Source organism: Callospermophilus lateralis, chromosome 6 (assembly GCF_048772815.1).
Source record: "Callospermophilus lateralis isolate mCalLat2 chromosome 6, mCalLat2.hap1, whole genome shotgun sequence".
Taxonomy (NCBI): Eukaryota; Metazoa; Chordata; class Mammalia; order Rodentia; family Sciuridae; genus Callospermophilus; species Callospermophilus lateralis.
In genome coordinates this window covers 129,183,728-129,211,434 of record NC_135310.1, presented here as the reverse complement: position 1 = coordinate 129,211,434, position 27,707 = coordinate 129,183,728, and the positions used below count along the sequence as shown (strand labels likewise).

Below are 27,707 nucleotides of genomic sequence, written 5' to 3'. Positions count from 1 at the left end.
ATTTGCAGAAGTTTCTGTGATTAATCAGAAGAGTTGAGTTACTTAAAATAGAAGAACTACTTTCAGGAAAATAAAAGGCTTCAACACTTTAAAATTCAAAAACAGGTGGACAAAGTTTAGAAATGTTTTATATAATAAAATACAAACTGCATATAAGTGGCTAGTGATGGGGAAAATAATGTTGAAAGAAATCACAAAACTCGCCAAAAAATAGTTTTAGTTCTGTTATAAAATAAAAGATCAAATGCAACATGACTTGAAAGAATTGAATGAAAATTTTATGTGTTCCCACAGTAGCTTCCTTAATCCTAAGTGAAATTCCATACATACATCTCCCCTCCTTCCTATTTGAGAAGAGATGCACTAATCAACTGCGAATAATAAAATTTCCCAATTATGAACCAAGATATAGAAATTATTCTCTATTTCTACAGAGATGCTAAAAATTAAAATGTATTCGTCTAAGTGGTGGAGAAGAGAATCTGGGGGGGTTGGCGCACCCACATCTTTCTGTATGTATGTTAGAGTATTCAAAGTTTTTCTTGTGGTTTTCCTCTCCCTTTCTCCTATGGAAAAACTCTATAATGAAGTGGTTAAAGGATGGATATTTTTCTTGGGTTGCATCAATAATATATACTAGATGTGGAAAATCGATGCTTTGATTTTCAAACAGTGACAATAAATTTTAAACCATGAGTTAATTGCTTTAATACATTCATATTGTATTTTAAAATCCAAAGCTATCAGGCTGGGATTATGGATCAACAGCAGAATGCTTGCCTTGCACATATAGGGTACTGGATTTGATACTAAGCACCACATAAAAATATATAAATAAAATAAAGGTATTGTGTCCATCTACAACTAAAAAATAAATAAATAAAACAAAAACAAAAAAATTCAAAGCTACCATCCAATATTTGGTATAGGGCAAGCCAGGAATTAGCATCTACAGCAATGGAGATAGTCATGCCTGATAGAAGAACAGGAAAATAGTAAGAACAAGAAGGCTACAGAAGCCCTTTGAAGAAGTGCAGCTCTGCCTTCCCCTAATCACATTGAGTGAGCTGGGGACTGGTACCTGAGACTGTTCCTTGTGGAAAACCATGTATCCTAAAGATTAGTTTTAGTGGATTTTCAAAATAAATCATAGCAAAAACAGTTAAGATGCTAATTCAATGAATTGTTCACCTTTTGCTGTTGCTTAGGGATTAACAAATGGAATAAACCATAATTTCTGAAGGCATGATTCATGTAACTTGATCACTAAGTTTTTGGATGCACAGATTTGAAATCAGACATGTAGATACTTAGTTAAACAGTTAGTTATTACTCTTGTATTAGCTATCATTGTCAAGGGTGGAGAAAAGGACAGAGGCAATGAAGGAATCACTTTTATGTAGGAGAAACTAAGTAATAATGATACCAATTGACCTTTCAGCAAGTCCACAGATTTATAAAGGAAAAAAAAAAGTAATGCTGGGGATATAGCTCAATGGTAAAGCATTTGCCTGGCCTGTGTGAAGCTCTGGTTTAATCCCCAGTACTGAAAAAAAGACAGAGATACAAGAAAAAAAGGTTAATATCACATCACAATGATTCCAATACTCAGAGGAGTTATTCTACTATACTATAATAATAACACAGAAAAAGCATTGCCTAGCTCCTCTAATAATTATGGTATATTAGGATCAAGAGTTGGCTTATTTATTTAGCTGGTCAGTTATTTTAAGAAACAGGAACCCACTATCTAATGTATATCAAATTCTAGGGGAAAAAAATAAAGGCTTCTTTTTCTCATTGAGGAAGTCACACAGATAATACGGAAAGACATATACTCCTCCACATAGAATTCTGCCTATCTCACAGAAATAATTATATATATTTTAGAAAATGTCATTATTTGTTCAAATGAATTTAATTGAAAATGTCCTACCCCAAGTCTTCCTAAATTACAGTTTTAAAAGTAGAAAGGTATTGTCTGAGGACAAGCCACCATCACTCAGTTGCAAGTTCTCTCCAGTTCCAAAGCTCAGGATTTGATATTGGTATTAGCAGCACCTGCATGTTACAATTTTTTAATTTATTTATTTTTAGTTGACAGGTAATGATTATATATATTTATAAAATAAAGTGTGATATCACAATCTGAGATTTATTTCACTCTACAAGATTGTTCTGTGAAGTTCATTCCAACCAAATGCAATCTTAATAAAATGTTAATAGTCTTTCAGTAACAAGAAATATGACTGTTCTTTGAATGGACATCCCTAGGTTTGCCACTGGGCTGTTCCTGGATGCAATCATGAGGTCACATTCATTACTTCATTTCACACAGTTAACAAAGGAAGTTTCAATGCACAATTTGAATACTTAATGAAACAATACTAGTATATCAGTGTTATTTTCACTGACTACTGAAGGTGAAGTCATTTCCACCAATATTTCCAACTATGATGATTCAAGTTCTGCCCCAGAAAATTCTCATGACTTATTGAGCACATTTAAAGTTTCAATTTCTGAATAATGGCTAAAGATTTTTCTGAATTGAATGTAATTATCATAAGGATGACAAATTTATCTTGCCATATCATTTGCTCCAGGATGAGGACACTGAGATATGTGACATAGGGTTAGGTTAAATGCCATACATTCTTTTCTAACTGTACTCCAGCTTCCTAAACAGAGTTGAACTTGGAATCATCAGAGTGAACATGGTAAACTTGACCTCAAAGAGTGGATTTCTCCTCATGGGGTTTTCTGATGACCGTAAGCTTCAGGTTCTACATGCACTGCTCTTTTTGGTGATATACCTTCTGGCCTTAACAGGCAACCTCCTCATTATTACCATCATTACCTTGGACCACCGTCTGCATTCTCCCATGTATTACTTCTTGAAGCACCTCTCTCTTCTGGACCTCTGCTTCATCTCTGTCACAGTACCACAGTCCATTGCAAATTCACTTATGGACAATGGGTACATTTCCCTTGGTCAGTGTATTCTTCAGGTTTTCTTCTTCATAGCTCTGGCCTCATCAGAAGTGGCAATCCTCACAGTGATGTCATATGACCGGTATGTTGCCATCTGTCAACCACTGCAGTATGAGACCATTATGAATCCCAGTGCTTGCAGGCGTGCAGTGATTGCCGTGTGGATGGCGGGGGCCCTCTCTGGGCTCATGCACACAACTGTTAACTTTTCCATTCCGCTATGTGGGGAAAGAGTTATTCATCAATTTTTTTGTGATGTCCCTCAAATGTTGAAACTTGCCTGTTCTTATGAATTCATGAATGAGATTGCAGTGGCTGCACTCACAACCTCAACAGCATTTATCTGTCTGATATCCATTGTGCTCTCCTACATTCGGATCTTCTCAATGGTGCTGAGAATCCCATCATCAGAGGGCAGGACCAAGGTCTTCTCCACCTGCCTACCACACCTATTCGTAGTCACCTTCTTCCTCTCAGCCGCAGGCTTTGAGTTTCTAAGGCCTCCTTCAGATTCCCCATCAGCTGTGGATCTTATGTTCTCCATATTCTACACTGTAATACCTCCAACGCTCAATCCAGTCATCTATAGCTTGCGAAACGAAGCCATGAAGGCAGCTCTGAAGAAGGTGCTGTCAAAAGATGAATTTTCTCAGAGAAAAATGTATTTTAAAGCAATGTTTAAAATCTAAAGAGTCGTGCAAATTAAAGAGCATTGTTACTATATTTCTGACTACAATAGGTGTGAGTTTCATTTCTCCTCAGGACTCCCATTCAACTTTTCTATTCTTTGTGTTCTCCTAAACTATAATTATGCAAAATATAAGATGTGTTGCTTCTAAGAACTTTGGCCTTCTTTCCTCCAATTTAAGTGTTATTTGAAGGCAACTTTTAGGAATTCCTTTGACATAAATAATGTATGTGTAAAATTAACTGTGACATGGTCAGCATAAAGCTGGTTTCATATATCAGATTGCTATTAAGAAATTCAACTTTATTTATGTAATACTAATATCTCTAGTGTGTGTAAGAAATTTTCATGTGCTTCCTACTCAGTATCTTTACTATTTCCCTTTCTATTAAATATTATAATAGCTTTTTCTGAGTCACAGCCCATATATATGCCTGTCAATAAAAATTATTGTTTCCCAAATGTGAGTTTGTATGTGTGTTTGTCATCCATATAAATGAGAATATATGTCTACAACTTACTGATGAAATAGCCATCAGGCATCTTCTTTTCCATTACTAAAAATGTTTGTATTCCCCCTGTTGACACAGAAAAGATTTTGAAAAGGTATTTTTATAGTTAGGCAGGCAGCCTTCTGTGTCTGTGAAACAGAACAAAGATAAATAGTGTATGAACATCTCAAATCCATGAGGGTATAAGCTCAAATACTGTGGATCTAAAAGTCTGATTTATTTTGGGGTAATGTTTTAACATTCTTTTTTAAAAGCACATGTAAATCACAAAAATATAAAACTGTACTGACTCTCTCATACTTGAAGAACATCAAAGTACATGTTCTAGTAATAATGTGAATATAAATTACTAATAACGGGAAGATGGCACATTTTATGACTTTTGGGATTAATGATTCTGCTTATGACATCAGCACTTGCATGCACGTGAATGAAGTGAGAGTCTTGCTTATTTTGTTTTTGTTAGTTTGTTTGTTTGTTTTGTTTTGTTTTGTTTTGTACTGGGGATTGAACTCAGAGGCATGCTACCACTGATCCCACCCCCAATCCTTTTTACTTTTTGTTTTGATACCACATCTCACTAATTTGCTTAAAGCCTCAAAAAATTGCTGAGGCTCACCTTGAACTTACAATGCTCTTGCCTCAACCTCCCTTGCTGCTGGGATTACAGACATGTGCTACCATGCCTGGATGCTTGTTTTTAAAGGTTGCACATTTCTCCTCTTCCAGTATGAAGATGGTATTAATGACAGAAACTTTCTTAGTGCCATATTTTGTAGTCCTGGAGCTTTTTCAACAGTCAGTTCTTTTTCTCAAATGCACATTTATAAAAGTCTATATTATTTAAACAGGTTATATATTATTTGTGAAAAATTTCCAAAGGAGTAATAAACAAAGTCTAAAAGAAAACCATATAATCATTGGTATATATGTTATCTACTTATGAATGTATTGTTTAACACCTTTCTATTGATGTGCATGTTTGTATGTGTATATATGTATATTATATATATATATATATATAATATTGTCTTGTAATATCAATGTATATAATGATCAGTAAATTCCTTTGTTATAATGTCATAAAAATTTATACATGTAAAATCTTTTAATGACTATCCACTATTTTAACCTACCCCAGTTTACAATGTTTAGTTTTTATTGTCATGATTTAAAGACTATTTGATGAATCCCTGAATCCATGAACATATTTATTCATGGGTATTATACATTCCTTAGACTTGAAGTCTCATAATAGAATTGTCTTTCACATTCTCCTATCCCCTATGTGTTCTCAATGTATCATTGCAATTCCCTGATTTTAGCATGAGAAATCTTCAGTTCCTTTGTGAAAAGCAAATGTGTATGTACACAACAGCACATCCTATCACTTTTCATACTCTTCTTGAGTTGCTATTCTGACAGATTGATTATCATACCAAAGCATGTGTTTAAATTGACACATATCCACAAACTTAGGTTCTGCCCATGAAGAACTTAAAAGAACACTTTCAGTCCATTAGTGATCACACACTCCATTTTGAAGTACACATGGACAGGGGTATATTAGTAAGATGTCGTGAGGGTGGTGTAAATTTGAGACCAAAAATCTGCAGCATTATAAACAGGTTTCCTTCTTCTGTGGCTCTTTTCATTTTAGTTTATTCTAAGGAGAGATATTAAAAGTAAATGCAACTCAAATTCATATTCCAACTCAAAACAATCATTTTTAACAGTTTTTAGTATGGGTTTGAGTAATTTTGGAACATGTAACTCACTGTGAATGCAGTTCTTTTTCCCCAAGGAGCTCAGGCTGCTTTCTCTCTTCCCCTGTCCCCACTAAACTCCCTGTTATAAATGGCCCCTAAAGGTCACAGTTTTCCCATTTTACAGCTAATACTTTCCTGTGCAATAGGAAAGTATTCTCCAAAGTAGTTTTAGAAATTTATGCCGTCAATGACTCTATGAGTTTACATAATTTTACATACTCACCTAACTTAGCATTGCTCTGAGAATACTTAGAGGTATAAAACAAATACCACACTGTAGCTTTGATTTACTTGTTCCCTTTTCATTAAAAATCCTTATTCAGTGTTTAGTGGCTACTTGATACTGCTTTTTGGAATTTAACCATTCTCACTTGGGTCATTTTCTTCTCATCAATTTATAGGAATTATTTGCATCTTTATTTATTCTTTAATTGACATATAATATTTGTACCTGTTTGTGGGATAGTTTATAATAATTAGACCAAGGCAATTAGCATTTCCATCTCCTCAAATATTATTATTTCTGTGGCCTGGGAACCTTCAAACTCTTCTCATCTACTTACTTTGAAATGTAGGATTAATTGTTGTAGATTAGGATTGCCCTACTGTGTCATATAGCATCCAAACTACTTTCTTTCCTCTGACTGTGTAATGGTGCCCATTATCTGCCCTCTAGCTACTCTTCGTCTGCCTTGTTCTTTCCATCCTCTATTGACCACTATTGTACTCCGTACCTCCATATAATCTACTTTTTAGCTTTTGAAAATGAATGAGAACGTTTTTTCTTTCTGTGCCTGGTTTATTTCACTCCACATAATGTCCTCTGGCTCAACTCATGTTGCCACAAACAGGATGTCACCCGTTTTATGACTCAGTGATATATAATATCAAACCTTTGTCACTTAAGAAAGTGACAGTTTTGTTAAGCTTTTCATTGTAAATGTTCATGGATTTGCATGTATTTTTTCTGTATAAATTAAATCATTATACAGTTTTTATTCTCTTTCATTCATTTCTGTCACTCTTCCATTCAATTGCTTGATATTCCACTGACATTATAGTTTCTTTTGATGTGCACATGTTTTTATTGTGTCATTTATTGAAATCTTTTTTTTTCCTTTATGGTAAATACTTTGCTTTCTTGAATCAAGAAATTATTCCTACACACAAAGGCAAAAAGATAATCTCTTATAGGTATGTTTTGAAGTTTGGGGTTTATTATAGAAATCTCTTTTCTACCTTGAATTGATTCTTGAATAAAAAGTCAGATAGATTTCAGTTAATTTTTTATATGGTTAACTAATGTCCAAATACACTTTACAGAAGCACAATGTCTGTGTTTATGAAAATCTACTCAGAATCCTTTATTCTCTTACACTGATCTGTCTAGCCCTCTGTTAATACAAAGCCATCCTAATTATCATGCATTATAAATCTACCTACCTAATGAAACAAGTATCTTTATTTTGTTCTTCAAACATTTTATGAGTATCTTACACTCTTCCACTTCTTCATGAGTTTCAGAATCAGTACATCATCTTTTTAAATTATCAAGAATTTCACTTTGTCTACATATCAAAAAAAGAAAAAATTAACTTACTAAATATATCAACTCCTCAACTACTATCAAGGCAATATCAATATTTATGTGTTCTTTAAAATCTTTAAGTAAAATTTCATTATTTTTGGAAAGGTTTTTCTGTGCATTATTAAATTTACTTCTGAATATTATAACTTTTGATGCACAAAACCATGTCATTTGTTTCCAAATTTTATAAATTATTTGTGACTTTTCTTATACTATTGAACTGTCCGGTAGAAATGTTGTTAGTGGTCATTCTTATTTCTATGATCACAAGAAAAATATTAAATATTTCCTTATTAAGTATGATGAATACCATAGATTCTGTTAGGATTCCCTTTGTCAGATCAAAAGTCCCCTTTTCAATTTTAAGTAATTTAATCATTTTATTATGGATGGATCTTAAATTTTATCAAATTTTTCTATATGCATTGGTACAAAGTTATTTTTCCCTTTTATATTTATGGGTACACTATTTTTGTCTAACTTTGTTTTCAAGTTTATACTGGCCTCCTAAAAAAATTAGAAAGTGTTTCCTATGTTCCTTTTTTTTTGTAAAAATTTTGGGTGGTAACATTTTAAATAAAACATCAATGGTCATAACACTTATTCTTAAGTGCCTAAGTAATTATGAGTCTCTGCTGAACATTCTTCATGAATTATCTAATCAATATGCTCATTTATTCAGATAAGAAATCAAAGATGCAGAAAGATGAATTATTCAAAGTTTCTTCATAAAAAGTAAATGATAGAACCAGAACCCAAACTTGAGCAATCTGACTTTAATAGCTATATGATTACATATTACACAATATGTTTTATATTATCTAGCACAAAAATAACAAATGATAAATTCCTTGTGTTGGTGAGATCAGGGAAAATAATGCTGGGAGCAATATAACATTTCATGATAATTTTTTTTTTAAATTGTCAATATTTGAAAATTATGAAATTTTTCTACAATAACCTCATCTCAATTTAATTTTAAGGAAAGATCAACTGTTAGAAAATGCAATATTTATGAGACTGATCATGCCAGCACAAGTCTTTATTTATAATAAAGAAAAATATTAACAGAGCCATTTATATGTTTACAAGAATGGAATAATGGTTGCATTAAAAAAACATGTAAAAATGTTATTTATGACACAAAATAGAAATGACACAAAATAGAAAAGTGCATGATTCAAAACAGGCACTCAATAAAACTTGTTTAAAAAATGAAAAAAAAACTGCAAGTTGTATTTGTAATCTGAGCAGAATGCTATGCAGCCTTTAAAATATAACAAGTATGTATCCACATAGCTTTAGAGAAAATCTTTGGTCATATGGTCATTTCTAAAAAATATTAACGATGTCCATAAAAGATGGTAAGAGAATTCAGAAATTACCAAAAGTACATTGTGGGCTTATATTTATTTTCAATTACTTTGAAAGTTATTGTAAAGATTTCAATAATAAATTTTAATAGACTGGGCCACCTGAGAGGATTTCAGGTAGTTGCTATATTTGTTTTAGGATGGCCTTGTAGACTTTTTTTTTTTTTTACTATTGTTACTAATCATAATGAATGGCCAAAATAGTTGTTCAAAACCTGAGATTCAGTAGGTAGGCTTCAATATCAAACATAAACATTTATTTCTAATATCCCAGGAAGACTGAAATTAAATATTCATTTTTTTAAAAGTTCAAGGTTTCCTGTTTATTTTAGAAATACATGATTTAGCTAGTAAGGTGGTTCTCCATGCATGGTACTCAGATCGGCAGCAACATCTGGGAGCATGGTAGGCACTTAAATTCCTGGGGATCACTTGAGCCTTTCTGAATCAGAATTTCTGAATGTAGTTCTTAGGTTCCTGTGTCTTAACAAGCTCTCCAGGTGATTCACATGCCTACTAAAGTTTGAGAACCACTGAGGCAGAGACAACAAACATCAACCATCGCTTACTAAACCATTTCTTTGTGTGGAAATGTTAATGAATCCAAGTCCCAGGGGTAGAGACAATGAAGTATACTTATTAATTAGTTATTATTAAGTTCAAGTTTTCATTTTGAAAGATGTTCCCGCTCCTCTTCCAAAACACACACACAGACACACACACACACACACACACACACACACACACACACACACACATTCTCGAGGGAAATGACATATATTTAAAATATGTGTGATTACAGATGAGAAGTGTTAGAGAAGTTGGTGATCAGTTTTAAGAGTTAGTGAATACAAAAGACACCTGTGGTGAGTTTTCCAATCTTGGGTAAGAAAAGAGGGTAAGCTTTTATGAAATTTTTGACAGAACCTTATGTTCTTCAAATTGAGTTTGGAAAAGCAAGAGTATCATTCTTTCAGGGAAGGAATTTTGTCCTCAGAAAATAAACAGATTAATAAAATCCATATATTTAATTCACATAAATATGTTAAAACAATGAGCCACTTAAGGAAAACCAGTAAATTGGGAAAGGTTAATATTTTATCTGTTTACATAAATAAAGCATCTGTAAAACACTTCTTCAAATAATCTCTGGTGTCTGTAGGAATAATAAGCCTGAATGTAATTGTGGCTTTTTTTCCAATATTCCTTCATGCCTTCAATTAATTTTTATAGATTTTTAGATGTAAGAAAGTGGTATGAACTACAAAGGTCAAGGTTTTGGAACTCGACCTCAATTCTGTTACTTAAGCATTCTAGGCATTAATTTTTTCCTGTATAAATGAAGATTAAGATGCTTAATTCCAAGAAGATAAAAATACCTGTGTGAATTAAATAATATATTTTTTATGTACTCTAGTATGGTATCTGTCTTATTAAAATGAATGCTCAAAATTGTTATTATTTTTTTGCTTCCCTGTCTATTGATAACTACATATGTGCTTTTGGCAGATTAAAATATTAAATGAATCAAAATTAAGTATGGTTAATCATGCTGTTTATAATTTTATCAGTACAGGGGAAAATGGAACAATAAAACAGAACTTGGACTAGAGAAATTCTGTTAGAAGTATAACTTCACTCTTAATTTTCTCTGTTATTATGTGGTATGAGATGTTAAGAAATCAAAAAAATTTGAGGACACTATAGGTAGATTAAATTAAATTTGGAATTCATCTTCACAGAGTAAGAGAAACGAGGCTTTCAACTGTGGCAACTAAAACAAGTTTAAAATATTTAGTTACTTTTACAGCCATTTTTTTTCCTATTTTTTATTGATTGTTTACAGCCATTTTTCATTATAGTATAAAAGCACCAGAACATAGAAATAGGATCCTTAGATGCATTCTTTTTGAAAGAGAAGTTTCATGAAACAGAGGCAGCAGAAGTCTGGGTGGTCAGCAGGAGAGATTGGCATTAGATGGTTTAATAAAAGACTGATAAGGAATTGTGCACACACACACACACACACACACAGAGAGAGAGAGAGAGAGAGAGAGAGAGAGAGAGAGAGAGAGAGAGTGAGATTTCATGTGGTTTAGAATAAGGTCCACAAAAACTAATAGAGCAATTTCCCCAGTTTGCCTAGTACTAAGAGATGAAAGGAAAATTGTGTAGGAATATAAGAGAATCATTAGTAATGTCTCATCAGTCCTCACATACCAATGTGCATTTTGGTTAAGGGTAGAATGAATGCTTGGATATTTCCATCTCATAAAGATCAAAAGCCCAAGTCATGAACCCGAACTTGGTTTTTCCATTCTCTGAAATGTAGATTGCTTTATTCCACAAATCTCTTTCTGAAGTTGTGTATTTGAGTATTTTTCCTTCCATGTTTAAAAACCACCTCAGGGCATTCAGTCTCTTTCTTTACAAGTGTCTTTGCTTGTAATAAGTGATCAATAACTATTTGATAGCTTAAACAAGTTCAATAAAATGAAGATATAAATAGAAGTTGTTAGAATCAGAAAATATCTCATGTAATTAGACACTTAATCTGTGAGTGGTATTTAAGTATTTACTTTGTAAAAGTATTTTTGCTCTTGATTTCAACATGTCCATTAGATACAATATTAATTGGAAAAGCAATAACACTATCCATTTTGGCTCTTGGCTTCTCACTGTAATGACCATATTGTTTGCTAGAATGAAAACAGGAATCACTGTTTCACAACAGACTCATGTTTTAATGTCCAAAATTACCTCTAAAAAGGGCCATTTCATCTACTAAAATAAGTCAGTGTGCTCAAATGTAATTCATCCACTATTCAAAAACTCCTAAGAGCTCATTATTGTGTTTCTTTTGGTGAAAAACAAAGCAAAAGTTTTCACCTGTAGAAATGGAATAGCATTTATCCCTGGGGCAAACACAATGACTTTTTCTTAATAGGACCTGTTTTGCACTCTAACTACTAGTTTACTAAGGTAAACTGTAAGCTCTATGTGCTTAAGGAATATGTATTATCACCATTGATTTCCCAACATCTAGGACACAGCTGATAAATAACAGGTCCTTAAATGGTTGAAAGGATTAATGGATGAACAGGATGAATGATTATTTTAGTGTCTTTCTATTACATTTCCCATATTCTTTTATTTTCCAGCTGCTACCAGATTTGCATTTTCCAAATGATTATGACAAACATAACCACGAGGAATGGATTCCTACTCTTGGGGTTTTCTGATGATCGCAAGCTGCAGATCTTGTATGCTTTGCTCTTCTTGGTGTTGTACCTAGTGGCTTTGACAGGAAACTTCATCATTATCACCATCACAACACTGGACCAGCACCTCCAATCTCCAATGTATTACTTCTTGAAGCAACTTTCCCTTCTGGACCTCTCCTTCATTTCCGTCACAGTCCCCCAGGCCATTGACAATTCACTGATGGATGATAACTATGTTTCATATGGCCAGTGCATACTGCAGGTTTTCTTCTTCACATCTTTGGCCTGGACTGAGGTAGCTATTCTTACAATTATGTCTTATGACCGTTATACAGCCATTTGCTTCCCACTGCACTACGAGGTCATCATGGATCCCAGAAATTGTAGGTGGGCTGTGATAGCTGCGTGGGTGAGTGGAGGCATCTCAGGAATCTTATACACAGCAGCCACATTTTCTATCACATTCTGTAGGGTGAAAATAATACATCAATTTTTCTGTGATGTCCCCCAATTACTGAAGCTCTCCTGTTCCAATGATTACCTAGGAGTGATCGGAGTAGCTGCTTTCATATCTGTGGTGGCATTAGCCTGCTTCGTCTCCATTGCCCTCTCCTATGTTCACATATTCTCCACAGTTCTAAGGATACCCTCAGCTGAAGGCCGGTCTAAGGTATTCTCCACCTGCTTGCCCCACCTCTTTGTTGTCTCATTTTTTCTCTCTACAGGCATCTGTGCATATCTAAAACCAACTTCAGATTCTCCATCTGCATTTGACCTTATGGTATCTATCTTTTACACAGTGATACCCCCAACACTCAATCCTATTATCTATAGTCTGAGGAATGAGGCCATGAAGGGTGCGCTAAGAAACTTAGTTTTGGACAGAGAATTCACTGGGAAAAATACACTTTTGTCCTGTTGTTAGTGGTTGTTCAATATTATATGCAAGGAACTTTTTAGTAATTGGATCGCTCAATTTGTGAAGTTAATGAAGCAATAGAATTACTTCCTGTAGATAAACGTGTAATTTAACCATTGTCATTGAATAAACTTTTCCCTTAATTTATTGAACATTTTATTCATTGAAATATTTTTTGAAAAAAAATCATAGCATATGTTTTAAAAACTTTTGTATAAATAAAATTACAACAATAAGAATAAAAAGTGATAATATTTACCCACAGTTTCACCCACCAAACAAGTCAACTATTTTCATTTTAATCTATTTAAGTTTAAATATCCATCTTAATTTTTATCTTCATATATACCAGTTTTGCATACTGGTTTAAATTTGTAGGTCATTACTATTTTTAACCACACAGTTTTACTATGCTAATTTTCTTTAATGCATCATATTCAATTAAACTCATCTGAAAATACAAGTAATCATTTACCTTTTTCACATAGACTATTTATTTTCAATTTTTCACTCTTATAAGTAAAGCTGAAAGCAGAAGCTCTTCATAATTTCAAAGTATGGGTTGTGAAATCAAAGTACACAAATTGTTTGGTGCTCTTGAGACCATATTTCTTTCCAAAAATATTTGATAATTTTGTTACCACAATTTTGCTAATTCATGCAACAAATATTCAGAGAACTATTAGCTGATTGAAGTCATAACAGGTGCCTGCAACACAAAAATACAGACAGCATTTAATTGTGGGGACTTTTTAAAATAATAGCAATATTTTACCCTTTGTAATTATTTTCAAATATTTGATATCTCAAGAAATTAAAAATATTCACAATACTTATTTTCCATATTATTAATTTTAGCTTTACATATTTCTTATTTTATGAAAAGCTTTATAAGTATTACAATTCTGTTTTATGATGGCAAAAACATTTTCTCAGGTCCTTTGTATTTCAAATTTTCAAGCCTTTTTTCTATGCAAACCTTATAGCAAGTAAGCTGAATATGAGCTGTTAATGTTGTGGTAACAAAGCTTAAGCAGTTCAGGTAATTAAGAAATAATCATAAATGACTCACAATTAGCTCTTTTACCTCCTTGTTCTCAGGCCATTCAAGCAGACAACAATAACATGTGAATTATATTTGTTTCTTTTTAAGTTTCACCCCAGTGAAATATTTTAACATAATTTTCTGAAATTTTCTCTCACTGACCTATTATTTTAACGAACCCACAGAATTATAAAATAAATACATAAATTTCTATTTATATTCTATTCTTTCAATTCTCTTTATTATATATAAATATTCTTTGCAAATTAAACAATATTGTATTGATTTTACTGCATATTTGAGTAGAAGAGCCGCTCTTTACATTTTTGTTGTCTTCTATTACTTTCACAGATAAATTTTTAACATCTTAACTCATTTCAGTAAATATTGTCTGTCTTGAGGCCAATAGTCATTCAAAATGTACAAATTAACTTGGAAAATATTGTGCTCTGTGAAACCAGTTTGTTGTTTCCAATAAGTACCAAAAAGTTTTGTTGTTTGCTCTAAATCAAAAATTTTGCTAATTATCTTTATGAAAATAAAACATTCCCTAATTTGTATGATTTCCAAAACCTGACTGACTCACTATCTATTCAAGATAAGCATACAATGCAACTACCAAGGGTCTTTGAACTATATCATAAATTATGAGGATTTCTGCATTGCTACTGCTACCTCCCAAGTGAGAAAATAAAAGCCCACTTCCTCAGGCTCCCTTACACCTAGAATGTAGGCATAGAACCTGGTTGTAGCACTAGATGCTCTGACTTGAAAGTTCACCTTACACAAGAGCAGTCTGAGCAAGCATGCATTTTGTGGCATCCTTTTCTACTCAAGTCAGTGGCCAAGTTAGTCTGCTTTGGGGAGCAGTCACAGTAGGGCCTGGAATCCAGTCTCAGCATCAGCAGGGGAAAACGTAGAGCTCAGCAGTGTCATCAGTGCCATTGCTGGTGCAGTTTCTTGGATCTGGGCTCACAAGCTTGATTATCTTCCCTTCCAAGAGACTTGGGATATCCCCAAATTTCTACAATAAGCTCATTTTTTAATTAAAAAGGGAAAGAAAATAAGGGCTTAAAATTGGAGAATTTCACAATTTGATGGAGATAGAAAGAAGAGGCCAAAAAAAGTAGTATTGAATTGTAAAACCTGATAATTTGAGGGTTTAGGTTGACATTTATAACCAAGGAGGAGGTGAGAACAACTGGAGTCCCAAATAAAATGTCTAAAATTCACTTTTTTACACATTACATTTCAACTAGCTCAGTCTTACCTTTCTTATTATTACAGTTAAAGAAAGGAAGAAGCAATTTTTCTCCTCATTTTCTTCTCTGTTTTCAGTTTCTTAGGTAAGAAGATACATTTTACTACCAGGTTTACTTGTGTTCTGCCACTGAGCTCCATTGTTGTTTGGCAACATCACATGAACAGTTTTGCTGTATTATTATGTTAAAAGACCCTTCTCCTAATTGGTTAAGAAGAAAAAATAACATAATTGGGTTTTGAGAGAACTGAGAACTCCACATTCCTTCATCCATTTGTCAATTTATTCATTTAACAAATATGTGCTTTGTTAGGCAGCCGTAGCTATAGCCTTAAATATTTCATTCCTATAAAAAAAGAAAGGTTACCTCTATTGGACACAATCAGTTCAACTTATGAAACAGAGTCAATTTAACTGCATTTCATATATGGATGTCTCTTGTTTCCTTCTTTTGCCTAATTGCTCTGGTTAGGATTTCCAGAACTATATTGAATAGAGGTTAATGAATGATTTTTTTTTTATACCGGGAATTGAACCCAGGGGTGGTCTACCACTCAGATGCATCTCCAGATCTCTTTACTTTTTTTAATTTTGAGACCTCTCTAAGTCACTGAGGCTGGTCTGGAACTTTTGATCCTCCAGCCTCAGTCTCCCAAGTCTCTGGGATTACCAGCGTTCACCACCACGTGGGGCTTGAATGATCTTTAATGTGCTCTTAACTTTAGTTTGCTATTATTATGTTGAAAATTTTTGTGTCTATGTTCATCTGAGAAATGGGCCTACACAGTTGTTTTTGTCTTCTTCTTTTCCCCCTGTTCACCCCTCCCTCTTCCCTCCCCTCCTCCTCCCTGCATTCTCCTCCTCCTCCTCTTTCTTCTTCTCTTCCTCCTCCTGCATCTGGCTTTGTGTCAGGGTAATCCTGGCCTTCTAAAATGAGTTTGAAGGTGTTCCTTTCTGTTAAGTTTTTTAGATAAGTTAGAGAAGAATTTATATGAGTTCTTCTTAAAATGTTTTATAGAACAAATCAGCAGTGAAGCCATCAGGTCCTGGGCCTTTCTTTGGTGGGAGGCTTTTTATCACTGATTCTATCCCCTAACTGCTTTATTGCTCCGTTTACCTTGCCTGTTTGTTTCTTCATAATTTAATGTTAATAAGTTGAATGGGTCAAGAAATTTATTCATTTTTTCTAGGTTATCAATTTAGGGACATATAATTGTTCATAATAAAACTGTGGACCAAGCCACATCACTAGTCAAGAATTAGAGCCTACTAGAAACTGTTGAAAATATTGTATCTGATATGAAGGATACAAGTGACTCAGCTTTCTGTTCCCTAAGCCAAATAGTGTTTATCTTCAATGTGAAATTTAATTGTAAATACTTCTTGAATGTTAAGAGATTATAGAAACATATAATTAATAAAATGGACTTGAGTCTAAGATATTTTTTTATTCAAAAAACTAAAAAAAAGAAGAATTAGAGTATAGCCCTTCCCTGAATCCTCTGAATATCTATTTCTAATCCCAGTCCTCCTAATCCCTTAAAACATCATCACTAATCTGACCTTTTTGTTTTTCTATCCCTTTCTCTTCTTGAATGTATTAAGCTACTAATGTATATCCCTTAAATATATAATAATCATTTGATTTTAAAATTTATATAAATGAAAACATACTGTGTGCTTTCTATTCTATTATATATCTTTACCTCAGTATTGTTTGTACATTTTATTTAGCTTCCTTGCATTAGCTATCATTTATTTATTTTCATCATTGTATAGTATTCCACTGAACAAATACAAGAAATAGCTTTATCCAATAGGTGGTTGAGGGACATTTATGTTCTTTCAGATTTGTAGCAATTGTGCAAAATGCTATAGTGAAAGCTCCTGAATACACATGTAAGAAAGAAATCACAAAGTTATGAATATGCAATGGCCATATTACAATAATGAGAAACATTGGCACTTCAGAGATTTGTCTTGACTACAAGTTTACTGGCTCAAGGCCAATTCCTTCTTGGAGCTACCTTCATCCACTGACTGCTCACAGAACTAAAACAGCCTGCTGTCTCAGCCCAAATTTGGACAGTTCTAGCTTCAAAAATCCATTTAGCAGTCATCAGTAATGCATCTCAATACATTTTTTTTCTATGCCCAGTCCTACTCTTTCCTTCCCTTGCCTATACAAATTTTACCCAGAAGGTACTCCTTAATAAGTATTCTGCATCCTAATCTTCATCTCAAAATCTGCCTCCTGGGGATTCTATATCAGACAGTTGGATTCAGCAGTGGTCCCAACAGCTTGAGTGTTCTATCTCAGCTTCAGGAGGAAATGTATTCTTGAGTACTAGATTCCCTGTGTTTTGTGATTGTTTCTTATTTTGGTTATTCCTATATTCCTTAGAGTTCTTCACTTACTTATATCCAATCTGTCAGTATTCCAGTTTATCATGATTGTTTTATAATTCTTTATGTTAAAATTTCCCTGTTAAAATAAAATTACTGTGTGATCTCCCCTCCACCTCCTCATCTGACAGATGGTTATAGGAACAAATAATAACCAAAGAGAAAATGAAATTGTGTCTCCATTACTAATGAAAATACATTTTGTTTAATAAAATTGGAAGTTACAAAGGTTTACTGAAAGCTAATAAGAAAACCAATGTGCTACCTAAGTAACACACAAGTAAGCTCTCTCTTTTGGAATGGGAATATGGACTGGTTCTGTTTGCTGTGGGACCACTGGATCCATGGATCCATTCCAAGAGCATTTTATGAAGGAATTTGGAAATGCTGTTGACAAAACAGTCCTCAGCATCCAGCCTGCAATTGGGGATTACCTCAGCTCCAGAAAGCTGTCTCACTTATGGCCACACCCATCTCATGCGTGCCTTCACCCAGTGCCAACCAATGCCACTATAAAGGCATAACCCCAGGGAGTGTAACTGAAGACAACTCCAAATTACCCATATTCCCATACCCAACTCCCTAGGGGCTCAACTGAGACTGATACTGAGCAGACTGTGGCTCATTCCCTCCCAGTCCTGCTTCCTGATCATCACTTCTACAGTACATCAGTAAACATCCTTCAATCTAAATTTCAGGTTATAGTCTTCTTCTCAGGGAATGCATCTTGCACTACATTTATTCTTTGAATACTGTCTACTGTTTTGCCTTCTTTCTAGATTTTTCTATTATTATATACTATCATTGTTTTGTCTATACAACATATCTCTTAGTGTTGGTCTTCACACTTTCCCCTTCTTCATTTGTTTCCAAACATTTTCTGAGAGTGGACATATATTCCAGATTAGTAAATTTTTATCTTCATTGCCTTCGTTTATTGTTATTTGTTATAAATTTTTGCTTTATTTCACATTATCAATGTTCTCACCCACTGAATATATATATATATATATATATATATATATATATCAAGCTTATTTTAAGTTAGTTTCATTTTTAGTTCATTGATTCTGCCTCATCTTTTATAATCAAGTCAACTTATTTTTCTTTTTATTAATGGCTTCATTTCTCAAATATATCATTGCCTTCAGTAAAATTCATATTACTCTCAAAAGATTAGTTATTTTGACTACTCAGATATTTAAAAGAGGAACCAAAGGTTACCCCCCCTTTTTTCTGCCTCTTGCTGATTTTAGGGAGTGGTGGAGATTACACAATGAAGAGAAGAGAACTGCTGTTTCTAAAACTTGAAGCTAATCACATTCCATTTAATTACTCTTACCAGGTGAAGCTGACCCTGGAAACCCTGGATTCAAGAAATATTGGCTATAAGGAAAATTCAGTTTATCAGTCTCCCTCACCCAGATGTCCAAGGAGCAATGTGTTATGGAAGTCAGAAGCAACAGTCCCTGTGTAGTCTTATATAACGCATGAAGTCATATTTGGCATGCTGCAGACTTTGTTGTAATCTTGTACATAAGATAAACAGGACTTTCTACTCTCCTATCCATCGATAAAGATATGTCAGATATCTCTTCAGCCCCATGTATCTTCTTGAATTTGTCTAAATCATCAATTAACCTGCCTGGGATAAAGTAGTTATACCATACTGGCTCAGTACCTCCAATGGTCCATTGCTCTTTTTCTTTCAGAGTTTCCTTCCTTACTTTCTATTACCTAAATCATAGCATTTGTGAAAGTAAAAACAAAATTCCAAGGCAGGTATCTGCACCAGGCAACTGCTGATACCAACTACCATCAACACACAGATGTAGGTGTTCCCCTGAGCTCATTCCACTAATCTTACCAGAGCTTGCCCTCGCTTTTTCTGTCTTGCAGTTGGAAAACAGTCAATAATCAGGCAAATTTTTTTTTAATATTTTTAAAGCTAAATTAAAAGTTTAGCCCCAATCAAGAGAGAGCTCAGATATAATACTTGGACTATTTTCCATAACAATGTCACTCACTGCTGTTCCCCATCACCCATTCTCACAGAACTAGAAAAAAAAAAAAACAGTCCCTATTAAAAACCAACCACTTTCTATCTTCCCAGGGATCTGTTCTTTGATTTAAGTTTCTTAGATCCACTGAGTTATTCTTTGTTCACCTTTTCTGTAAGCAAGTTAAACACATGAGGACAGAAAATTCTTCTCAACTCTTTGCCATGAAAAAGGCCAAAACTCATTGCTACTTTTTCTGTACTCAAGATTTCCTAATTTGTGAGTTCTTTTACAGGAAAAAAAAATCATACATTTAGAAAAGATAAAATGAACAATGTAAATTTTTATTTTTAATGTTAAAATGAAAAATAAAAATTAGTCCTAATAGATGAATATATTCAGTATTAAATAAGACATGAAAATTAATTAGAAGGAATAAAATTTAAATTAAATATTGGTTATCTCTATGTTTCAAATTGTTTAACCTTCCTTCTCCCAAAATAATAAACTATAAAAAATAACAATAATAATAATGAACCACTCTAGATTTTTCTTCAAATTTTCGAATTCTTTTTTTAACTGTCTCAAAGGCTTTTATTATTTTTATTTTTTACAATCCCTCCCCCACAGTAAGGTAATGTTATTAAATAATCTAATCCATTCCCAAAATGGCTCTCTGCATCTGCTCTGGTGTCTTCTGCCATATCATTGCATATTTAGGCATGACTGAGATAAGAATTTGCTTAACATTGTTATTTTGATAACCTGAAGCTATTCAGTTACCTTTGAGCTCTCATCCTCTCCTATTTATACAATGAAGCTCAAGGCAAATAGGATGAAGCTCAGTATTGGCCCTTCCCACCATAACCCTCACTTCCTCCAGGACCATAATTTCCTCTACCACATGGTCGCCCCATGTTCCTGCTACCCAAGTTTCCACTCTTAATTAAACTATATTTAGAAGGTTGCTGGTTATAATTTCCAAAATCATTATAATTTCCACTTCCACAATTTCCTCCTCCATAGTTGTCATAACCACCTCCATAGCCTCCACCCCAGTTTCCATAGCCAGATCCTCTACCACCATAGCCTCCTCTTCCTCCTCCATAACCAGGACTACCTCCAAAATTGCCACATCCAGGTCCTCCTCCAGATCCATTAGAGCCATCCCCAAACCCACCTCCGCTTTCATATCCATCAGATTTTCCTCTGAAGTTGCCTCCTCTTCCACTCCTGGAACTTTGGACTTTTTGCACTTCTTGTCTACACAAAGCCTTCCTTACTTCTGCATTATGACCATTGATGGTGTGGTATTTTTGCAATACAATTTTGTCCACAGGATCATGGTCATCAAAAGTAACAAAACCAAAGCCTCTTTTCTTTCCTGACTGCCTATCTCTAATTATCTCCATGGTGTCAATTTTTCCATATTCTTCAAAGTAATCTCTAAGGTGGTGTTCCTCGGTATCTTCTCTAATTCCGCCAACAAACAGCTTCTTCACAGTCACAGGAGCCCCTGGTTTTCCAGATTCCTCTCTTGCTACAGCTGGTTTTGGCTCAATCACTCTGCCATCAATTGAATGAGGTCTTGCAGCCATGGCAGCATCAACCTCAGCCTTGGATGAGAAAGTCACAAAACCAAATCCTCTTGATCTTTTGCTTGCAGGATCCCTCATAACCACACAATCTGTAAGTTTTCCCTATTGCTCATAGTAGTTTCTTAAATTTTCTTCTGTGGTTTTGAAACTTAAGCCACCAAGTACCTTTTCTCTCTCCATCGTGGACTCAGTCGCTTCAGCCCGATTTCCCGCAAGCAAGTGAGATAAGAGAGATCTCCACAGACAAACACAAACGGGACTCTTCCTGGCGCTGGAGTGAGAACTGCCGCTGAAGAGCACCTCCACACGGGACCAGCACTGCTGCTACTGCTGCTGCTTTTCTAGAACCTTCCTCTGACTAACTCCAATTTATTTTAAAAATGGACTTGCTTCTCCCTAATCTCTCCCCTCCCTAATCTCAGGGAAATGGGATTACCTTTTTTCCCAAATTAGGCAGATTTATCTGTCCTTGAGTTCACACCCACCATAGGAATGAAGTAATCCAGACTGTGGGGAGGGTATCAGAAGATCTCAGAAATGACTCTCTCCCAGATTAACAAGTGAATTATAACTCCAGACAGAAAACTGTGGAATGTAGCCTTTGAATCACCTCTTTAAAAGTCCCTTGTTCCTGCTGATGGGCAGAATCACAGCCTTTAGGACAGGTGTCCTCTGTGTTTCTCCTTTGCTAGCAAAGCAAAAAAAATCTCTTTTTCCTTTTTTCTCAAAATGGTGTCCTCATTATTGATTGGCATCAAGGACAAGAACCAAGCTTTTAGCAACAAAAGGAAGCTTGCTGCTGTGTTTTCGGCATGTCCCTGGCATGTTCTCAGCCCTCTGACAGAGTCAATTTTCCTTTGCTCAGACAGTTTCATGGCAAAATTGGTTGTGCAAAAGAGCTGGGTACAAAGTATCCATGCTTCAGTTTGTGTCCACTTGGCCTGTTGTGTATATTTTCTAGAAAATGCTGAGATAGTATGACTGCACATCTTGAAGAAGAGTAAGTGAGGGGCCAGGACAGTGGTGCACGCGTGTAAACCCATCAGCTCAGGAGTTTGAGACAGGAGGATTGTCAGTTCAAAGCCAGCTTCAGCAGAAGTGAGACACTAAGGAACTCAGTGAGATGCTGTCTCTAGCATGCAAAACAAGGCCCAGAGTTCAAATCCTAGCATTCTCTTTTTCTGATTCCCTTGGTGTTGCCGTTTTCCCCTCAGCTCATGTGAATGTACACACTGGCCACAGCATCTCTGCACTGAGATTGCTCCAGACTGCAGAGGCACACAACTGTAGGGACTCAGATGAACCAAGAATCCATTGAGGAAGCTCAGTTGTGTTTGGCACACATTAAATTTTCGAATTCTTTAATGGCTCTTTAAAGTAGTGTCTCTAATATATAAAATATTTGCCAAGTTATTTTAAAAATAAAAACATGCACAAACACTTTGAAGATTACCTTTTATGGTTTTTATTGGTATGTTATTATTATTATACATATTACTGGGATTCATTGTGACATATTTGTACATGCACATGACAAAATCTGATCAAACTCATTTCCCAGTACTTCCTGTTCCCCTCCCCTTCACCCTATACCTGATTCCTCTCCTGTACTTTACTGGACCCCCTTCTAGCATTATTCTTTAATTAGTATATTATTATTATATATAAAAGTTGGAGTTTTTGAGGTATGGTCATATAAGGAGATACAACAGAGTATAGTTTGGTCTATTTTATTTCCCAGTACCTTATCCTGTTGCCCCTTCTCCCTCCTTCTCAATTCCCTTCCTCTACCCTATTAGTCTCCCTTCTGTTTTGGTGAGGTCTCTTTTTCATTCTAATCTCTCTTATGCATGCAGGCACACATATGAGAGAAAACATTTGTCCTATCACTCTCGCTTAGCATTATATTCTCCTGTTCTACCCATTTAAGAGCAAATAACATTATTTTATTCTTCTTTATAACTGAGTAAAACTCCTTTGAGTTTATATGCTACATTTTCTTTATTCATTCTTCTGTGGTTAAATGGACAGGTAGGCTGGTTCCACAACTTGGCTACTGTAAATTGTGCTGCTATAAACATTGATATCTATGTATCAATAAAGCATGCTAATTTTAGCTGTTTTGGACAAACACCAAGGAGTGGAAAATCTGGGACATATGGTGGTTCCATTAATAGACTTTTGAGGAATCTCCATACGGATTTTCAAAGTGGTTATATTAATTTTCAGTCTGACCAACATTGTATAAGTGTGCCTTGGCCTATTGTTATTTTTATTCCTTATGATTGTCATTCTAAAGGGAGTGAGATAAAATCTTAGTGCAGATTTGATTTGCTTTTTTCTAATTGCTAAGATTGTTGATAATGTTTTCTAATCTCCCCAAACATAAAATACCTAAAAATAAATGTAACCAAAGAAGTGAAAAACCTCCACAATTAAAACTATAGAACAGCCAAGAAACAAAGTAGACTTTACAAAAGTGAAAGGCCCCACATGTTCTTTTCTTTAATATTTTTTATTTGTTGATGGACATTTATTTTATTTATTTGTATGTGGTGCTGAGAATTGAACCCAGTGCATCACGCATGCTAGGCAAGCACACTACCACTGAGTCAAAACCTCAGCTCCCCCACATGTTCTTAAATAGGCAGAATAGTATTAATTCTGGCTATATTAAAATGGCTATATTTCCAAAAGCAATCAATATATTCAATGTGATCCTCATCAAAATGCTAATGACATTCTTGCAGAACTAGAAAAAAACAGTCCTAAAATTTATATGGAACAATAAAAAATAATAATAACCAAAGCAATTCTGAGCAATACAAGTAATGCTAGAGACATCATAATAGTTTATCTCAAATTATACTACAGAATTATAGTAGGATGGTATTGGCATAAAAATAGACATAAAGACCAATGGAATAGAATTGAAAATGCAACAGAGACAAATGCACATAGATGAAGTCATCTGATCCTTGACAAAGCTGACAAAGACATACGTTGAAGAAAAGACAGCCTTTCCATATGTAGAAGAAAGAAACTAGATTCCAATCACTCATGCTGCACAAAAATCAACTCAAAGTAGATCAAACATAGAGGACTTAGATGAGAAACTATGTAACTACTAGAGGAAAACACAGGGTCAACAATCCAACATATTGGTGCAGGCATCAACTTTGATGATATGACTCCTAAAGCTTAAGAAATAAAACTAAAAATCAGAAAGTGTGATGACATCAAATTAAAAAGCTTCTACACAGCAAAGGAAATAATTAAGAGCATGAAAAATGAACCTCAAAAATGGGAGAAACATCTTTGCCAAATGTTCTTCCAACAGGGGATTATTATCCAGAATATAAAAGGAACTCAAAAAAAATTAGCACCAAAATTACAATCCAAGCAATGAGTGAACAAATGAACTAAACATACATTTCTCAAAAGAAGATATACAAATGTCCAACAAACATATGGAAGAATACCTTTGAGATACCTTCTTTGAAGTCAAAGAAATTAAAGAAAAAGAACACATATTATATGATTCCACCTAAATACACTTTCTAGAAAAGGAAAACTGCGGGTGAAAAATGATCCATTGTCACTAGAAGCTCGGCAGAAGGAGGGGTACATTAGAAAGAAGCATGGGAGAACTTTGAAGGCAATGTAATCATTCTGTACTTTGGCTATGGCTATGGTTATGTGACTGTATTTGTCAAAAAAATCACATAATTATATATCAAAAGATAGAATGTTACATTAAGAAATAAATTGGAAAGAAGAGACATAGTGAGAGAATTTGAAACAGAGAATTATATAAGTACACTCCAAGATCAAACATCTGTGAAAGTGGGATAGAGTCCCATAGTAGAAGTATAGGTGACATTCATGCTGTGAACAAAATCTCTACTGTTTTTGGAAGTCTTTTTCATATCAATGGTTTTATGTACTATATTCTGTTTTAATTGTCTGCTACTTGCTTGTTTCTTATATGATAAATTATTTGAAGGTGGAAGAATGAAACTTGACCTTATACACATTTGTATTTTCTGAGTTCCAGATAACACCAAAATGTCTCATAGTAGGTTGGTGATCAACAGTAATTTAAGGACAATAATGAATGAATAAAATCATGGAGGTCTAAGGCCAATGTGGCAGAAGAGATATCCACCTGGTATTGATTATGCCAACATGAAAACCAGTATAAAAACTGGGTCATCTGGACATAGATCCCTGATGACAACCAAATTTGGTGCTGGGAAGAAAACACAGATGTAGCTGTCCAATAGTTAAGAACTTGCCTGGAAAACAAATAGAAGAGAAAAACAATATGTAGATAATTTTTCAGTAAAGGAGATTTAGACAACAAAGGGCAAAGTAATTTTTCTATAATAGGGAAGAAATAAAAGTTCAGAAGAAAAATAAAGAACTTAGAATATAGACATTGTCCTCACCTGCCACTCCAAAGAAGGAGCAGCTTTGAAGTGAAGAATGATAAGAGAAAGTGTTTGGAGGAAACCTCGACACAGATTGTTCTGTGTCAATCAATGCAGTGGATCAACGCATGTAGTGGTATAAGAGAACTTTTCAAAATATTTCAGAGGTGCTAAGGAATTTTATTAGTGAGAAAATGATTCAAAGAGAAGCATTCCCCCAAAATAGAATTAGAATGACAGTGTGGGATAAAAGAAGCAACCTATCCTAAGATGAAGAGAAAAAAAACAATACACTGTGTTTCCCAGTATGATTTTTCTACTTTTTGCCTACCATTTAAATATGTACATATTGGTCCTAGGGAAGCAGGAAAGTCTTTTTTAAGATTAACTACATTTAGGTTGAGTTTTATGCAAATTAGTACTATTTATTCATGAAAGTGAGTGCCTGGCAAGATACCAAAAAAAAAAAAAAAAAAAAAAAAAACCAAGGCTATTTTTAAATTAAGAATGTAAAATTTCACCTTGTTTTATTTTGCATAATAGTCTTTGGGAAAGTGGTGTTTAAATTATTTATAAACCAAATTATGGTCACCCTGCACTACTATATAACATATATTAAAAGCAACTCTTTTGTCATAAATTATTTTGTAAAGTGGAAAAAGGAAACATGTTTGTATTGACTGTTTTCCATGGATAAAAATAAAATAAAATAAATTTACCCTTCAGATATTTGATATAATTGTGAGACTAATTGTCACATGAAAAATACTATGATTACAAAGAATACAAAAATAACAGGATCAAATCAAACACAGGTTACTGGTATGTGTGTTCCCATGTTAATATACTTATTCTAATTGTGAGTTAATCTGATTTTTCTGGAGAAGGTTACCTTTAAATATGACTAAACAGAAATATTATGGATGTATAACCTGATATTTTGACAGTCTTCCCTTGAATTTAATTTACTCACATTTTCTTTGACAGTTTTATTGAAGTACAATTAAAATATAAAGAAACGCATGTATTTCATGTGCACAATTTGATGCAACTGCACATATATAAATACCTATGGTATCTTCACCATAATTAAGTTAATAGATATATCCATTACTTTCAGAAGTTTCCTGGATCCCTTGAGGTTTGTGGTTGCTTGGGTTTTCTGTGTGTGTGTGTGTGTGTGTGTGTGTGTGAACACTTAACATGAGATTGAACCTCTTAATTTTTGTAGTATTTGTACTAGTGCAGGTTAATAATACAGAATAATGAGTTCCTTGCAGCATATTTGTACATGCATATAACATATTTTGAACATTTACTTCCCTTTTTTAGTATCCCTTACCACCCCCTTTCTTCTTCCCTGATCCCCTTTCTCTTCTTTCTTAGACTCCCTATACTTTCAGATCATCTTTTTCTTCCACAGATGAGAGAGAACATGAAATACCTGTCTTTTGTGGTCTGGTTTATTTCACTTAACATAATGCTAGCCAATTCCATCCATTTTCCTGCAGATGTTTTAATTTCATTCTTCTTTATGGCTGAATAAGACTCCATATATATAATAATTATGTTCATACATATAATATTTTCTTTATCCATTCATTTGTTGACAGACACCTAGGCTAGTTCTATAACTTAGCTATTGTGAATTGTGCTTTTATAAATACGGATTTCTATGTAATACTAAAGTATAATGACTTTTATTCTTATGGATAAAAACCAAGTAGTGGTATAGATAGATCATACTGTAGTTCTGTAGTTGATTTTGTTAGCTTTTTGAGGAAAGTCCATACTGATTTCCATAGTGTTTGTATTAATTCATGTTACCATCAACATGTATAATAGTCCCTTTTTCTCTTCATTCTCACCAGCATTTACTTTTATTCACATTCTTGATGAT

The 27,707-nt window shown here is 34.1% G+C and overlaps 2 protein-coding genes and 1 pseudogene across 2 annotated transcripts; 2 read left to right on the top strand and 1 right to left on the bottom strand.

Moving 5' to 3' along the window:
* The first annotated feature begins 2,714 nt into the window (after positions 1 to 2,714).
* LOC143400818 (olfactory receptor 14J1) lies at positions 2,715 to 3,680 on the top strand. Its single transcript, XM_076857813.1, has one exon. The coding sequence runs from the start codon at positions 2,715 to 2,717 to the stop codon at positions 3,678 to 3,680; it is 966 nt and encodes a 321-aa protein (XP_076713928.1).
* An 8,427-nt stretch (positions 3,681 to 12,107) lies between these two features.
* On the top strand, positions 12,108 to 13,070 carry LOC143400817 (olfactory receptor 14J1-like). The gene has a single exon (XM_076857812.1). It carries the CDS (start codon positions 12,108 to 12,110, stop codon positions 13,068 to 13,070), a length of 963 nt encoding a protein of 320 aa, XP_076713927.1.
* Positions 13,071 to 20,618: 7,548 nt separating this feature from the next.
* On the bottom strand, positions 20,619 to 21,554 carry LOC143402089 (heterogeneous nuclear ribonucleoproteins A2/B1 pseudogene; annotated as a pseudogene).
* Positions 21,555 to 27,707: the final 6,153 nt, after the last annotated feature.

Bases quoted from the DNA above. Each gene is read 5' to 3' on its own strand.
- LOC143400818 (XM_076857813.1), top strand. From the start codon at position 2,715: ATGGTAAACTTGACCTCAAAGAGTGGATTTCTCCTCATGGGGTTTTCT.
- LOC143400817 (XM_076857812.1), top strand. From the start codon at position 12,108: ATGATTATGACAAACATAACCACGAGGAATGGATTCCTACTCTTGGGG.